This window comes from Chelmon rostratus, chromosome 8 (genome assembly GCF_017976325.1).
Source record: "Chelmon rostratus isolate fCheRos1 chromosome 8, fCheRos1.pri, whole genome shotgun sequence".
Taxonomy (NCBI): domain Eukaryota; kingdom Metazoa; phylum Chordata; class Actinopteri; order Chaetodontiformes; family Chaetodontidae; genus Chelmon; species Chelmon rostratus.
In genome coordinates, this window is record NC_055665.1 from 20,353,900 (window position 1) to 20,370,784 (window position 16,885).

Below are 16,885 nucleotides of genomic sequence, written 5' to 3' on the forward strand. Positions count from 1 at the left end.
GATGAAACTGACCAGGTCTGGAATGGTTAATGCCAGTTTTTAGATTTTCTTTAATGAAAATAATACATGAAGGTTAATATTCTCTGGGGAGAAACTGCTTTGTATGAGCTAGCAAAGTAAATGACACCATTTTTAGGATACATAAAGGGAAAATGCACTTTATAAAACATTACATTGCCGATTATTCCAACAGAGCCAAGTGCCAAAAAGCTGTAACCTATAATGTTTTTGAATGGAAACATTTCTTGCTGGTCCTGAGTGGAAAATCTTTCTTTTAGATAACTGAAATTTTTACTTTTTTAACTTTTTTTTTCAACAGTGGAATCACATGCAGCATTATGAAGACTTCTAACCAGTCTTCTGTATACAAACTTACAGGGTGCTGGTTTTTAGCAGGGCATCAGTCTTGTCAAGAGAAACCCCTTGCCAAAAAAGAACTGTGGCCATTGATGAGCTGATTTGGCTCACACAGCCCACCCCAGCTTCATATTCCCATTAACAAGAATGCTCTATAAAGCCCCTCTAACTGTAATGTGGTGCTGTGTGTGTGGTCTGGGCCGCCTCTGCAAACTAACGTCCGGAAGATGAGATGGAGACACAAAAACCTGAATGGGCCTCGGACAATTGGCCGTACCCTGCTCAGCGCCTGTAGTCAGCAGTAGTGGGAGGCACTAGCCAAGAAAACTCTGCTGACTCATGAGGAAGGGACGGTGAACTGTCCCTCGTCATCCAATTACCGCATCAAATTAAGACCCAAGACATAGAGGCCTATCTGGGCTCAGTGAAGCAAAAGGAGGCAGAAAGGGATTTAGTGGGCAGGGGACAGAGGGAGGGAAGAGAGAAAAAGGAGGAAGGACGAGAGAGAGGGATGGTATAGATGGAGAGAGAGATGTATAGAGAGAAACGTAGGAGGAAAAGACTCCCAGTGCACATTAACAATACAGAGTCATGTACAGTGGAATCTCTGCCACTGTGCAGCCATGCATCAGACTATACACTGTATATCGGGTAGTCAGTTGGCCACAGAGCCTGCTCTGTCTGAGAATAATGGAGTCTCAACACCCACTCGGCTCACAAAGTGGAAGGTTGGAAGATTTTGGAGCTGAGCCGGGTTAAATTTAATTAGCAATGCAGGTCAGGCAGTACAAATTTAGGCCAGACTTTATTAGGAATCAAAAGTTAGAGGTCAGGTAAGATGTCTATTTTTGGTTAAATCTAATTTTGGTTCCTGGAAAAGGAAATATTTTGGGCTCAACCAAAGAAAAAAAAAGGATGTTTGTAACTAATATGAAAATGAAAAATATGCACATGGGAAACGTTCTGTGACAGACCCATTCGACCACCATGAGCTGCTGTGATGCTTTGTCACCTTTCGGTCAGTTGCAATAATGGTCCTGGAGCAGCACCAATCACCATGTTGAAGGAACAACACCAATATGGCCGAATCAGACAAACTGCTGCACACTGACAAGCTTAAAAAACAAAAGGAACAAAATCAAGTAAAAAAATAATTTTAACTTGGATGACACATTCTTTCTATCTCAGAAAGCCTTGTTCCAATACTTTCGGCACCTGGCTGACCAAAATTTCCTGACAATTTACATGTTGTAGTTTACTCATTACAGAATCAATCTTTTTTCTACAAGTTTCATCCCTACAAGGAGTGTGTATCCTTGTGATTTAAATCCTTGTTTAGCTGAATCAGTGCACGGCAACACACTTCCTAAAGGCCATCTAGGCAGGGTTATGATGATGCAAGAACAGTCTCTCCCCTATTTACTGGGACTACCTGCTGAGCAACACCCCGCATGGAGCCAAATATTTTACCAACAGGAGTAAAAGTGGGAGCGGATGCTTAATTGTGCACCAGGGCGGCTTGCCAGCGCACCCCAGGAAGCGAATGTCCTTTCAGACCACTGCTGATTTGGAGCCATTGTCAAATTACAGCAGGAGGGCAGAAGGATGGGGCAGGGGAATTGTGATTGGGCAAACAAAGGATGACATCACTGGCATGATTTTGGCAATGTACTGGAAATGGTCCGCTGGTTGTATGGCAAGCCGTGGCGTTGTTGCACGGTGGCCTCGGGATACATTTAGACGACTGATCGACATGAGAGACTGCATTCCTCATGTTTACATTTTATACACTTGATGAAACTTTCAACTTGGTGGTGGTGTAAACAACAGAAAATCACTGTTCTCACAAGTAACTAGTTGAAATAAATGTGTGATTGAGTGATCATAAAGCTACAATAAGGCACTGAATAGCAGAGGGAATACAGAGAAAGAGACATCACAGCACGGAGAGGAGACATCCACAGGTCGCTGTGTCCCGTGAGTGTAAATAGAGGGCGACTAGCAACTACAAACAATCATTTCCCATTCAGAGGGATCACAGTATGTGCTACAGTTCTGTACAAACTGTCCCCAATAACAGGGAGATTTCTCTGGAGATGCCAAGATCACAGTGTCTTCTGTCTGTCACTCTCTCTCTCCCTCATTCCCTCCACTGACACAAATCCCAGTGGAAGCCCTTTGTCTGCAAGTTCCTCTGAAGGGCCTTTAAGCAATCAGACTTGTTCTTTGATAACAGAAAAATGATCACTGAAGGCCACGGCTACATTTCTAACATTTACATTTTTTTATTATGCGGTTCTCTGTTCAGTGTCCCGTCCATCATCCTTAAGTATCACATTACACTTTGTGACGATTCAGTTAAGAGGAGACACTTGCAAAAGCATCCCAACAAATCAGAATATTTCTTCCTTTTCCATATCAACCTCTGACTCAGCTTTTTTACCAACAGCTGTCTCTTGAATTCGCCGTCCAAAAGTAGCTGATTTATGATGTAATCTGATGAATTTGTTACATAAATAATACAGGAGTCAAACAGAACAAACATATCGACAGTGAAGCAGATAATCAACTGCTTCCTGTGGCACATACCAGATGATCAATGCAGTTAGAAAATAATGTCAGAAAAAGGAATAATAACAATTTTTGTAACTTTTAGAATGCTAATAAATCATATGATGACTGTATTTAGAAGCTCCTTTTCTGTCTTTTCACAGCAGCAGCTCAGAAATCTGAGCTGTCCTACTTTCCCTGAGAGAGGGAGAGATAGAGTGAGAGGGAAAGAGGGAGTGAGAGAGAGAGAGAGAGAGAGAGAGAGAGAGAGGGAGAGACAGGGTGAGGGAGAGAGGGAGTGAGAGAGGGAGAGAGAGGGGGAGAGAGAGAGAGACAGAGTGAGAGAGAGAGAGGGAGAGATAGAGTGAGAGGGAAAGAGGGAGTGAGAGAGAGAGAGAGGGAGAGACAGGGTGAGGGAGAGAGGGAGTGAGAGAGGGAGAGAGAGGGAGAGAGAGAGAGAGAGACAGAGTGAGAGAGAGAGAGAGGGAAAGAGGGAGAGAGAGGGAGAGAGAGGGAGGGAGAGACAGAGTAAGAGAGAGAGAGAGACAGGGAGAGAGAGAGGGAAAGAGGGAGTGAGAGAGGGAGAGAGAGAGAGAGAGGGGGGAGAGAGAGCAAGAGAGAGAGGGAGGGAGAGAGAGAGAGAGAGAGAGAGAGAGAGAGAGGGGGAGAGAGAGCGAGAGAGAGAGAGAGAGCAAGAGAGAGGGGGGAGACAGAGAGAGGGAGAGAGAGAGAGAGAGAGAGAGAGAGAGAGAGAGAGAAGGGGGAGAGAGAGAGGGGAGAAAGGGAGAGGGAGGGAGAGAGAGAGAGATACAGTCTCCATGACCTACATGAGTTCAGCAGCTCTGTTCAGCTTTGGCCAGATGAAATGCCTACAGGCAGCAACACATTGCTCTCTTTGGTAAACACATGGACACAACACACAAACCTAGACACATGTGTGTACACCTGCATTCAGGCACATATGTACGGGTGTGCATGAGGATGCGAGTACACAAAAACACACACTCAAAAATCATGTGGTAAAAAAGGGTCACTTATGTTTCACAAAAGATCTGAGTAAAGTCTGTCAGACAAAACCTTTAATTGTGTCTTCTCATGAGTGAAGGTGTTTTACATCGGTGTTGTTTTATGCACTCCACAGTTTGCCCAATAGATAAAGGCATAAGCACACAGGTGATACTCAGACAATCTAAAATATAGACGGAGGAGAGAGCAAACACTATCAGGGATTCCCATTAGCTGCAGGAGTAATGGGATCTTGGCCGATTAGCTGGGTGAAAGTTGGGGCTTCTAATCTTACACTGCCTGCCCTTTGGGACAGGGAGTGAGGGATGGACTGTTGAAGGTGCATCACCAGCAGTGCCTGGGTGGTCCTGTCAAGTGCCCACGGACAGACATCCATTTAGTTAAATTCAATACAGAAATGTGGTAGAGAATGAATTATTAACTATTTATTAATATTTAAGGCTTGTGGTTCCCTACCATTACCTCGATGTACATTTTAAAATGCTCTGAAAGGGATTCCCTCGTCAATCTACCACTAAAAAATTGACTGTGATGACATAATCTGATGCTAAGGTAAAAGGGACGTGATGCACATTCCTATCTACAATATCTGCATTACACTCAGTTCTGCTTTATTGATTGGAAGGCATCATTTAGGCTACTTTGGGACTCTACCTGCTCTCTCTTGGTTTGCTGTGAGCTTTAAGGTATAATACTCCAAAACGAAGCTGAAATTGCGGTTTCCACGCAGGCAAAATGGGCAGTTTGAGATCAAAAGTGTTGTACAACCCTGATTCCAAAAAAAGTTTGGACACTGTGTGAAACATAAATAAAACAGTAGGTTATGAATGCTCAAATACACACATGTTTGGATCATTCCACAGGTAAAAGGTTGATTGGTAACAGGTGATAGTATCATGATTGGGTATGAAAGGAGCATCCTGGAAAGACTCACAAGCGAGGATGCAGGACATTATTGCATGAGCTCAGGAACACTTATGTCAGTAAACACAGTTTGTTTGCAAATGACTGCATTCTGTTTTTATTTAGATTTTACACAGTGCCCCAACTTTTGGGAATCGAGTTTGTATTTACTTGTAGTCACAATGCTCGCTGTGCACAAACTTAGTGGTTGACCTGGTCAAAACTTCACTAAACTCAAATACATTCTCTTGAAACTAGCAAACAATGCAGTGATTGTGGTTTTTAGATATTGTCACACTGTTTTCCTGCAGCACCATATTTGGCAGTAAACACTATATTATACTATAATACTATATATGTATATATAAGACTATATTTTGTGTTGTAGTGTGTCTTTCCACTGTCTCCATGCTTCCTCAGTGCTTTAATTATGTAGCAGCCGAGCTAAAGTCACCCTCCGATGCCTGTTAGAAATCAACTGGTATTTCAGCAGTGGCAGTATATGTTTGTATGCATAATGACTACAGCTGGAATTTATTTTAGACTTTATGTGTATACACTGCTGCTTTTTAATTGGCTCTGGGCTATCATGTGGTGTTCATCACATGCAGCGCTTTGCCACAGTGTAGGCAGTGGAAGTTTGCTGCAGATGGCTTAATGGTTGCAGTGACACTGACCTATTTTTACTGGAAGCATGTAATTTAATTTAGCATGCAAAAGGATAATTTTAAACCAACAGTTTGTGTCTAACAATTTGCATAAGTGGGATACTTCTCCAAGAGTCAGCCACAAAATAAGTTCCTCAAGGATAGTCTTGATTTTGGTCAATGCCCTTGGTAATTGGTAATACACCAATGCACAACCAAAATTTCACAAAACCACAATGCTATTTATACACAAGCTATGTGTTGATCTATTCCCAAGTGGCTTTATCCGGTGCCCAATTTAAAGTCCTAAACTGAGCCATTACTCAGACTAATCATTTCAGCCTACCTTATTATTCAACACCAGGCCCTCTGTGTGTGTGTGTGTGTTGGGGGGGGGGGGGGGGGTGGCAGTAGCAGGTCGGGGCATGTTTCCATTTAGCAGCAGACGTGTTCCAGATTCGACCACAACCTGCCTGTCACTCCTCCAGGTAGCATTTGTTCTGCAGCAGCCAAGCAATTTGTATTTAATAGCACTGAATGCTGCAAATCCACTCAGTCACTCAGTGATATTTGTGTATATGTTGGTGTATGTGTGTGTGTGTGTGTCTGCTTGAGAGAGAGAGAGAGAGAGCAGGGACATGTATGCTGACAAAGGGTTACTGCACTGCCTGCTTGCTCTTTGCCTCAGCCACAGAGAGCATCAGATAACATGCAAGTGCGTGTGCGTGTGTGTGTGTGTGTGCGCGCCTTGGGCTTGGAGACTAGATGCAATGTTAAGAATAATGAGGCCAGCAGGCAGGGATGCACCAAATAAACACACATGGATGCACACACATGCTCAATAAAGCATCCAGTTTGAGCGCAGTATTTATATTCACATCAGTTACAAATAATCACAAAGATATAAACAATCCAAGTGGCATAAACAGGACAAATCTGCACACGCACAAACACACACCACAAACATAAAAACGTGACTAGCCGGTGATTGCACAATACAACAAGTGTCTGTGTGTGTGTGTGTGTGTGTGTGTGTGTGTGTGTGTGTGTTCTATATTTCACTTTAAGATCCATTTAAAAATCAAGCTGGCTGGAAGAGTGAGCCAGCAGATTTCTGGCGCTGTGTCACCTTTGATCTCTGCACAGCGCGGCCTGCCGAACACATCAGCGCTACAATGAGAAGCAGAACACACACACACACACACGCGCACACACATAAACATATTGCTTTACACTCTCACAGATGCACACACACATAAATATCCCCTGCTTGTAAAGACAAACATACATACATTAGGCGCACGCACGCACACACATACACAGAGACACACAAACTACAAAACTGAGCGCGCTCACAAAAAAAAAACATACTTTTAAACACACACACCCATGCACGCGCCCACAGACGTTCCCACACATTGAGGCCAACGGTTTGGGCATCGGCAGCATTCCATTCTGCTTTTCCGTTTACAGTGGAAAAATCCACCCTTTGACCCAGAGCACTTCCAACATTGAGCAAGGAGGCAGCCAAGGAATGCCATGCTTCAGCGCTAAGAGAGTGAGTGGAGGAATGGATCGATGCCCATCATTTACGTACCGGGTGTTTCTGGTTGAAATCCTAGTGCCTTCTTTCAACCAACTAGTATCAAAGTGTGTAAATCTGCTTGCTTTCATTGGTAATCTGATACAGAGATGCTAAAGATTATACTTTTCAGGCATCACTTGCCAATGAATGAACAGAATGACTATGTGTGATGTGAAAGACGTCCCTCGTAGAGAATAATAACTCTGCAGGACATGCACCTTAGCTTCTTTTTGCTAGTTGTTTTGGTGTTATGGTGTTTTGGTTGACTCATCAGCAGGCAGCTGTTTTCAGCAAAAAACTTCTAAAAACCCCATGTGCACTACCTGCACAGCACCAAACGGCAGACGGACAAAGTTTGCATCTACCTAGTGAACAATGTGGAGATTTTGCAGCTAAAGAGACAGATATTTTTCTCATGAGCTGGTGGAGGCCAAAACAGAGCTGAAAGGAGACCGGATATCAGACTTACCTGAATCAGGTGGACACAATCACAATTCCAGACAAATGCTAACATATTCTGTGTCTGTATGTCCTAAATAAGCAACTCTTTGCTAACACATTCACCATATCAACTTTGTAGCGGGATAACATGTCAGTGTGTCAGTGTTACTGCAGTAACTGCACTTAAATTTTGTATAAAGAAAGCTTTGCTCTCTGTAGGTGGCACTCCCGAGTTTCTTTGTTGGGTTGTCCTCACCTTTTTAATGCTGCATACGTGGACTGGGACTATGTCGAAAATTTTGGCTGCTTATTGCTTGACAGACTTCCTTCAGATGCTGGGGCTGACTAGCATTAAGAGTGAGTGTATGCAACATTCATATTCTGCAGCATATCAGAAGTAACGATGATGATATTTTAGAGTCTTTTTCAGCAGCCTCAACGATGCTGTGGTGCAAAGGGAGACAGCATGCTGTCTGTCTCATCACTGCATAATACCTTCCTTGTTACTTCTTTCTGTGAATAATTGAATATAAGCCTATAGTGCTACTTATTATACTGGATTTACTACGTTTTTAGTCTTACACGAGCCTAAGAGTAATGATCTTAAATTGAGACTCATTTAAAACAGGTCATGTGATCTCTCCTGATACGCAGGCTGCTAACACCATGAGCTCATCATTTAACTTATAATTCAGTACAGTACACTTGATACTGGCAGGATTCACAAAATGCTTTCTTGATAAGTAGGTGTCACAGCTTTGAAGTCTGGCTGACTCAACTAGAGGCAAAGTCATGCAGACAGAGAGAGAAAGGGGTGAGGAAAAGTGAGATGAAGTGGAAAAGTGATCGGCGTCGCCATCATTAGAGCAAATGTTAACGATCCCTTCGGGGACACTGTGGCAGCTGGTGCAGATTCCAAGAAGTGGACAGAAAAGGATACTAAGGAGAGCAAGTAATCTCACCTGCTGAACGTAATAAAAATACAGAGCACGATGTCGAACATGTACTACAGCTGTTCCTGTTATAGCAAAACAAGGGTTTGTCATACAAACTGTAAGATTGTGTGTCAGCGTGTAAACATGTATGCACCATGTTTATATTGTGTGATTTAATGTGCAGCACATATAGATTCATTTTTACCATTAAATGATGGAAGCAATACATAAATGACTGCGAATATGAAGCGTTCATTTTATACATGTTGAAAGGATTCTGTGCAAAATGCTTACGTATATATTTTAGTAAATTTGGCACCCTGATTATGTGCTGAAATCTAATACTATAAATAGGTACAATGTTTACATAACTCTGAACTTTTTAAATACTTAGCTGTATTCACCTTCAAAAGCCGTTGCTACTAGCAGGAAGTATAAATAGGTGCAGCACTTGCATGACCCTGAACATTTTACATACCGTACTTAGCTGTCTCCCACTGAAAAACAATAACAAGTTGCTGTTTGCTGGACAGATTGCTCGCACGTTTGCTTTAGCTTGCATGATGTGGAAAGCAGTGGCACTATTTGTCAGCCTTGTGCAACTGAACAGCCCATTTGCTAACATTACTCGTGCCAACCCAACCTCCACTGCTCGTCTGGCACCATGCACTATTTTAGGCCTCTTACTTCATCATGTGTGAATAAGTATTCATCTAGAGAGCTAAATTGTTTGAGGACACACTGCACAGTGCTCCTGCCAGCCTGAGACCAACAGGAAGTTTGACTCAACTCGAAGTTTGGAGGAAAGGACAAAAGGGTGGAGGAACACTTCTGACAGACAGAAAGACAAACACTGACATACAGTCCAAGACGCACAGAGATAGACAGACCAATAAAAAGATAATGAAACACAGACTAGAGGGGCAGAGACAGGGCGTGGGGATCCTGCCATACCATAGAGCCCAGGGAGCTACAGGACATCCAGTCCAAGTACAGTAAATCCAGCAAAATCTGGCAACCCAGTGATCAAATCAGCGTTCCCACACTAGAACTAGACTGGGGCAACTCTGAGAACACAGTGTCCAAGTCAGCACATAACAGCGCTTTCTATTGCACTACTGAGGACACACTGTCAAGAACCTGGACTGAGAAAATTAATGGATATACCAGCTTGCTGCCTTGCATTCAAGGCTTCTTATAGGTTTTTCCATTGCACGACATGGATTACACAGGCCAAATTCCTAGTATTTTCTTAAGTGTAGTGTGGTTGTGATATCTGGTCTTTGGCCAGTTCACTGTATACGGAGAGATGTATGGAGTTTTAGAATACCATAAAACCCAGATTATGTTTTTAGTAATCCTGAGCAAGCACAGGAAGTCAAGTATATGTGCACATTTTCACACAAACCACACTGGATTGCTGCCAGCGCTCATAGAGGGCAGCTTCCTAGTTTGATTAATCATCCAGTGACTCTCAATTCGAATGCACTCATTCTGATTCGTATGTTTTATTGATGCTACACTTTAGAACAACATGTCAAAACTGGAAATGTCAGAATGCCTCTGCAGCATCACCTGGGCAGTGTGACCAACTACATCACTTTAACAGTGCACTTTATTTCTAGAAATTCAATGAACAAACTGCACCTCTATTTCAGAGTTTCCCCTTCAAGAATGCACAGCTATAAAGACATGTTGGTGGAGGAGGCCCAGGACTGGAGAAGTGGGGAAAGACAGGAGGGAGAGGAGAGTGGAGGAAAGTGAGGTAATTGGGAATCATATGGCCATGTCAAACAGCTTGCCCAGTGATTCCTGACAGCCCAGCGCTGCGTCCTCACGCCTCCTGCACAGAGACCGAGGAGTGAGGTAAGGAGGAACAGAGGGACACAAGTATGAGAGTCTGTCAGAAAGTGCCCGGAGGTTGGAAAATTCAGTAAACGAAACAGAGAAACTTCTCACCAGCAGGCCGGCTCGCTGGACTGGATGTTTGGAGGGCAGGGAGAGGGGTAGATCGAGACAGACTGACGGAGAGAGATAAAGACAGAAAGAGAAAAAAAATGGCACAAAACGGAGCACATATGGTTGAAATGATTATGGTTAGAGGTCTTGGCGAGTGGGCCGGGAGCAATAATTTACCTGCTCGCTATCCCACTTGTAAAACCCTACTAAACAGATCACCCACTCCTCCACTGATCTGAACCACTCAAGGGAGGAATATGTGTTTGCAAGCAAGCAGTGTTAGCGCTGTTCCACAAGCCTCCAGAGCTGGACCCCAAAAGCACATGTGTGTGATGAGACGGCTCTGCGGGAGGGGTTTTGTTTTGTTTCGTTTTTTTTTTCCCAGCGGAAAGGTGCTGAATTGAATTTCCACTGAAGAACAACCACAATGAGACATACTTTCCATTGCCATCAACAATGGATAGACACTGCCAATGCTGTAAATAGTTTACAGAACTCACAAAGACAAACAGGCAGACGTGAGCGCAAACACACACGAACCCTAAAAAACAAATACACCCATGTATGCATGGATGGATGCACAGCACACTCACACAAGTTTACACAAGTGTGCGCTCAGTGTGCGTCCGGTAAACACACAAAAGGAATTCAATTTTCCACATCTCTGTCTCAGCAATGCTTCTTCATTGCATAAGTGTGGCTGTCCATGCAAAACAAAACCAATAAAAACTTTGCTTTTCCTCTATCTAGTCACTGTTTACCTTCACAGCCATGTTTAGATTGAATGCATCCTGAGCAGATGTGCGGCAGCTTTTCGACGGGTGTTGTAAAACTGCTTTTTTTAAACGCCACTGGGATTATTATTTTTTAATATGACAACATTCTAACGTTATTGCAACTGAACTTTATTAAAAGAAACAACCTCATGTGACACAAACAAACATCTCATTATGAAATGAGCTCTGTGGACAGCAAAGGAGTATTGGCTCAGTTGAACAGTTATTTTAAGGTCTTCTCCGTATGGCCAAAAAGAAACCAGAAATGTTTTTGCATTATACTCGTAGAATAAGATACAAACATTGTTTGTGAGGTTTGAGGGTGCGCACACGTTTTGGTTTTAAGACAAAAAAAAACAAAAACATTAATTCCTGCACTTTAAAGCTCTTGGCACCAACTGAAAATTGGAAACAGGATTGCTGTGATGTGGGTTTACTGTAATCACTGTCAAAGGCGGATCTAGTAGCTCCAAATAAAGTTGAAAGGTTGAAAAAAGTAAAGTTGGTCAAACCGGCATCCATTTTTACTGATCTCCAAGCACCATTACAGATATTTTATCGTCTGATGACTGTATGACCGCAGAAATAATTTCCCTCTGCCGCTAATCTCCAACTCCCCTGCACCTCCTTCAATCCCCCGCTTCACTTCCCGGTCTATACTGCACTCTTAACAGGCCGTCTGGGAATTCAAAAACCAACAACATTCCCGTCCCGTGTAGGTCTCCCAGTCTAATAAATTGGTTTCTGAATATTTACCAGACATGCTTGCTTTACTTGTACAGAGCCAAAGTTATGTCATGGCTAGTAACTCAATGCAAAACTCATAACCACTTAGTGAGACATTAATCTTTGACCTATTTACCGTATGAACTAAGATTTATTATGCAGTGTTGAATTTATGCAGCGGCTAGTAATTCAATCCTACGACATTCCCACAGAGAAAGAAACAACTTTCCCACTCGTGAAGACCAGAATGAAATTTAACCTTTCAAGGCTCAGGCCAACATTAAATATTTAGGACTTTATTTATGTCACAGATGGTAACTCAAAGCCACAACTTCCCAACTTTTAAAGCATTTACTGGTTGCCACAGGTTCATCAATTCATCATTGATTGACTGATTTATGAGCTGAGCAGACAACAAAGCAGAGAAACTCAGACTTGCAGGCTGGCAAGAAACGACTTAACTGGAACTGCAGCATATGATCTCGTACCATAAGAGCCACGACCAGAACAGTATTTATGAGAAATAGTCCGCCCTCACATTACTGTAAACTGGTATGTTACTGTAACCAGCGCTGGCTGGCCCCATGTGAAGATCATTAAAAGTGATGTTGGAGGGACTCTGAGTTCCAGGAATACACAAACCAGCCTCTAAATCTCTGTCAACAAATGAACACACAAACGCAAAGAGGCTCACACTCGCGCACACGCACGCACCACGTGCACGCCTGTGCGCCTCCTCTCTTCACCTCATTCTCTTTTCCCCTCAAACAAAGCCGCAAACCCTCTCTCGGGCGCACACATGGACTGTACGGCAGCAGCGCCTATCACATGCAAGCAATCAGCACGCCTCAGACGAGCAAAACACGGGGCAGATGTACAGCAGGGAAAAATTCCTGAAGGCTTATGTCCAACACAGTTGACCACTACACACAGCTGATTTATGATATTCAAATCCTGCATCCTTCAAAACAAGAGACTTGAGTCACACATGTCTCAGTTATCAACATAAAAGTAAATCAAAATCAGCTGATGTCTCATATCCTGTTTTTCAAAGGGAAAAGCATCTGACATGGTCTCCCATACCGTATGAAGACTATGTTTTCTATCCAATGTGACCACACCAAATTATAATGCAGAGTAAAATATTAAACCCACAAGAGCCCTGCTGGGAAAAACTAAACTGTTTTGTTTTTTTTTTTTCTGTGAATTCCTGAAAAGTCAAAGTTTCTGGAAAGTTTCTGCAGTGTTTTTTTTGTGGGGTTTGACTTACGTAGTTGCCAGCGGAGGGTTCTCCAGGAGGTAGGGAGCCAGGACTGAGGACAGGCGAGCTGGCTGGACTGCAGAGCTCGGGGAAAGGGTTCGGGATGGCCGGGAGAGACGATGTCCTCAGCTGCTGCTCCTCCTCCTGCAACCTCCTACACGATGGAAACAGGACAAAGGAGCAGTCATACCGTGGTCAAACAGGCTTTGTACTATTGACTTGTGTTCACTGATAAAAGGGACCAATACATGACCTTCAGTCTAAGGTGGTGACCTGGAACAGCCTCTTAAAAAGTGAACTGGGAACTTTGAAATGAACTTTGAAATAAGAGCCGCTGACACATGTGAAATATGTGCGGGGAAGAGAGTTAAAGCTAATAAAGCACTGCTGTAGAGTATCAAGACTCATGCCCGTTTCCATCTGATCTCCCCGTAATGAAGTGGAAATCACAGAGCCCCGCAGCCTGCTAGCTAATTTTCTGCAATATTTATCACGCATCAATATTGAATCAAGACATCACTTTAAAGCAGTTTTTAAATTAGGCACATATAGTGTAAGCTCGCAGCCTGAAAGAAGAATGATGGCTTGACAGCTGATCATAAACTTTTCAGGATTCAGTCTTTTTTTTTTTTTTTTAAATGAGCATGCCAGTTTGTGAAATTCGAGCTAGGTATGTAGCTGAGAGAATCACTGCAGAAGACTCTTTCTCTCTTCCTCCATCACACTCTGTCTCTCTGCAGAACCCAGCGAGTTCAAAAGGGAACGGGCCTTTTGATGTCGTCCCATCTGAGCTTGAGAACAGGGTTATCCAGAGGTCAGGCCTGAATAATAAGAACTTCAGGGCCTGAGTCTCTGTGCCTGTGTGTGTGTGTGTGTGTGTGTGTGTGTGTGTGTGTGCATGTGTGTTTGAGAGAGAAAGCTCATAGGACAGAATACTCCACTACCTGTTCATCCCTTCTTTTCTGTAATATACTCCAAAGGTGAATAACAAGAGTGTGTATGTGCGTGCATAATCACTGTGTAATGCATACAATAACAGCATCAGGGAGAAAATGGTCTTCTTCTTACTAGTCTTCAGACTGAGAGAGACATTTGCACTTGGTACTAAAATAAATGAGAATTTTCACCTTTCTGCTCCTGCCGGTTTACTTTGAGACAAAGAGGGAGTGACAAGGAAGGAACGGGTCATTCAAGGGCTAAAGACAGGGAGCGGGGAGGAAACGTTCTGCCCGATTATCGAGAGGGTGTGGAGGGCTGACAGCGTGCAGTGAGAGGCTTCTTTTCCAGTGTGCTGAGAATAAAGGGCTGGAGCTCTGCACGTGTGTGTCGCTATGCACATGCAAACGTACGAGGCCGGAAGGAGTGAGCTTAGAGCTTCGTGCCATACTTCTGTGTGCGCGAGAATGCACGCATTTTTACTGGGGAGCAGCTCATTCACAGTTTCCTTCCAACCACACATGAAGCTATATACATCCAATAAGGGCAAATCTGCCAGTTATTTTATGATTATTCCATCAATTGTTTGGTCTGGGAAATGTCAGCAAATGATGGAAACTTTGGTAACGTGTTCAAATGGAACCAATGCTCCAAAACCTAAAGAAAATGAGCTTATTATCACATAAGACAAAGAGAGACAGCAAATCTTGATCAGTTATCAAAAAAAAGGTTCTGGTTCATTTTCTGTCAGTCGACCAAATGTTTCATCTTGAGCAACTGACTATTGAGCACCTTTACTTTCACTCCGACACTGAACCGCACTTTGAGTCACTTCACAACCACGATTTCCTTTTGCTGTTATTGTCACAAATGTTTCTGTTGCATCAAAAGCAGCACATGCTGATGGGTGAAACCATGTCCCTCAGGGAACAGGGAAATTTGTGTCATACTAGCATCCACGGGGTAGCATCCCTGTGATGCTGTGGTGCTTACACTCTTTGAAGGATACTCTCTCAATGCACTTTGCCACTCTGCAGCCAAATATCTGTTTATGGAAGCCGTCTTTCATGTTAGTCTGGACAGCTCCCTCTAGGGGTCAGTTCCCTTTCTTGTATGGTGCATGCCACACAACCCATCCAACCATCAGCTGCTGAGGTGTTCAAAGAAATATATCAATATCAGTTCAGAATCTGCATGCAGTGTAGAAACACCTACCTGACAGCGAGGATGTGCATGGGTTGTGACCGCCGAAGGCCGGTTTGGGGTGAGTCCACGGACGAGGAGGAGGAGGAGGGCGGCTCCGGGGAGATGTGGCTTAGCGCCTGTGAGTGCTGACCCTGCCGAGGCTGGATGTGTTGCGTGTGGTGAAGATGATGGTGGTGGTGGTGGTGTGAGGAAGAGGTCTGTCCATTGTGCAGTAGTGGTGTGGACTCTGTCTGCTGACCACTGCAGGTGGAATACAGGCTCTCCAGCGAAGAGTTCATATCATTCACCAGGGCCTCTAAATCGACGTCATCCTCTGGAGGAGACAGACAGAGGGCAAGACATCACTTACTGAATTTGGAGAGAAAATGGCTGTGAAAAATGTAAAAATCCCCCAAATGAAGAGTGCAAGACATGTTTCTGCAAAGCAGAACAGAGACTTTCAAAACTGCAGAGGGAGAAGTGAGCAAAAAACAAGTGTGGAGCAGAAAACGCTTCACTCTAGCTGGAAAGAAACCCAAACTCTAAATGCAAAAAAAGCACAATAAAAGAAAAAATGAAAGTGCTGTAAGCCTGCTGCTTGTTTCAAATAGCTGAGGCACACAAAGAAAAGTCCCTGGATATTGTTGGGACTTTCCCTTTTCTATTTCAGTTTCTCTATCATGTCATTGTGGCCAGGATTTGAACCCTTGACCTCACTTTGCACCACCTTAATTCTAAGTAATACTAAAATAAAGATGAAAAAAACAATAGCATGCACAAAGCACAAGAGCGCACACACACACACACACACACACACACACACACACACACACACACACACACACTGGTAACCAGTTTTGCCAGAGTGCTCAATCTAGACTATCTTGACAACGTACATTGTGCTGCCCTGTGAGCCAAATCTCCAGGGATAACAGGTACAAGCACAAACCTGCCCGTAACCCTTTTCAACTCTCGCCACGGGGGTTCACAGCAAAGGCAACGCACTGCAAGCATCTGCTCTAAATTCGCTGCATGTATCAAACATTCTGCTTTTAAAAGGTCTTTAAAGGCAGGACGTGGAAATCTTTCCAGAGGAGGGGGGGATCTATCCTCAAAGCCCCTGTCAAAACCTCTCGGCACATTTAAATTCATGAAGTGAATTTTTCAGCTGTCTCCAGCAGCATGTTGAATCAGAGTTTGAGGAGAGCTCAATTGAAGGGAAGCTCACTCCCTAATTGCTTCATGCTGTGAAAGTTTTATCATTGGGGTAAACTGGGTGCCAAACTTTGCTCTTTCTAAATCACAATCTGCAGCAGTGACTCATCTTATGATTAATAATTCTTCATTATGAAAAAGAAATCAATCTCATGAATTCATCATCAAATCTTTGTATCCAGATCCCTCAACTGTACTGCAGGACACATGTCAACCACTAGGGGGAGACACACTCTACTTGTGCAGGGCAGGAGCTCCCAAACATATGGGGTTCATGTGAGGAAGCCTCACATTTAAATAACATTATTTACAATGAGAGCCAATAAGAGAAGAAGTCATTCTAGCCTCAAGGTATTAAATGTTAATGTTCATTTTGATGTGGA

At 43.4% G+C, this 16,885-nt stretch overlaps 1 protein-coding gene across 2 annotated transcripts in view; it reads right to left on the minus strand.

The window, feature by feature from the left end:
- The window catches only part of grb10b (growth factor receptor-bound protein 10b), a 68,051-nt gene that overhangs the window by 21,414 nt on the left and 29,752 nt on the right, over positions 1-16,885 (minus strand). For both annotated transcript variants that reach the window (XM_041942367.1, XM_041942366.1), the window contains exons 4-5: positions 15,318-15,621; positions 13,176-13,320 (exon numbers count right to left, since the gene is read on the minus strand). In XM_041942367.1, the coding sequence (XP_041798301.1) occupies positions 13,176-13,320; positions 15,318-15,621 (449 nt within the window). The remainder of the gene's footprint in view (positions 1-13,175; positions 13,321-15,317; positions 15,622-16,885) is intronic.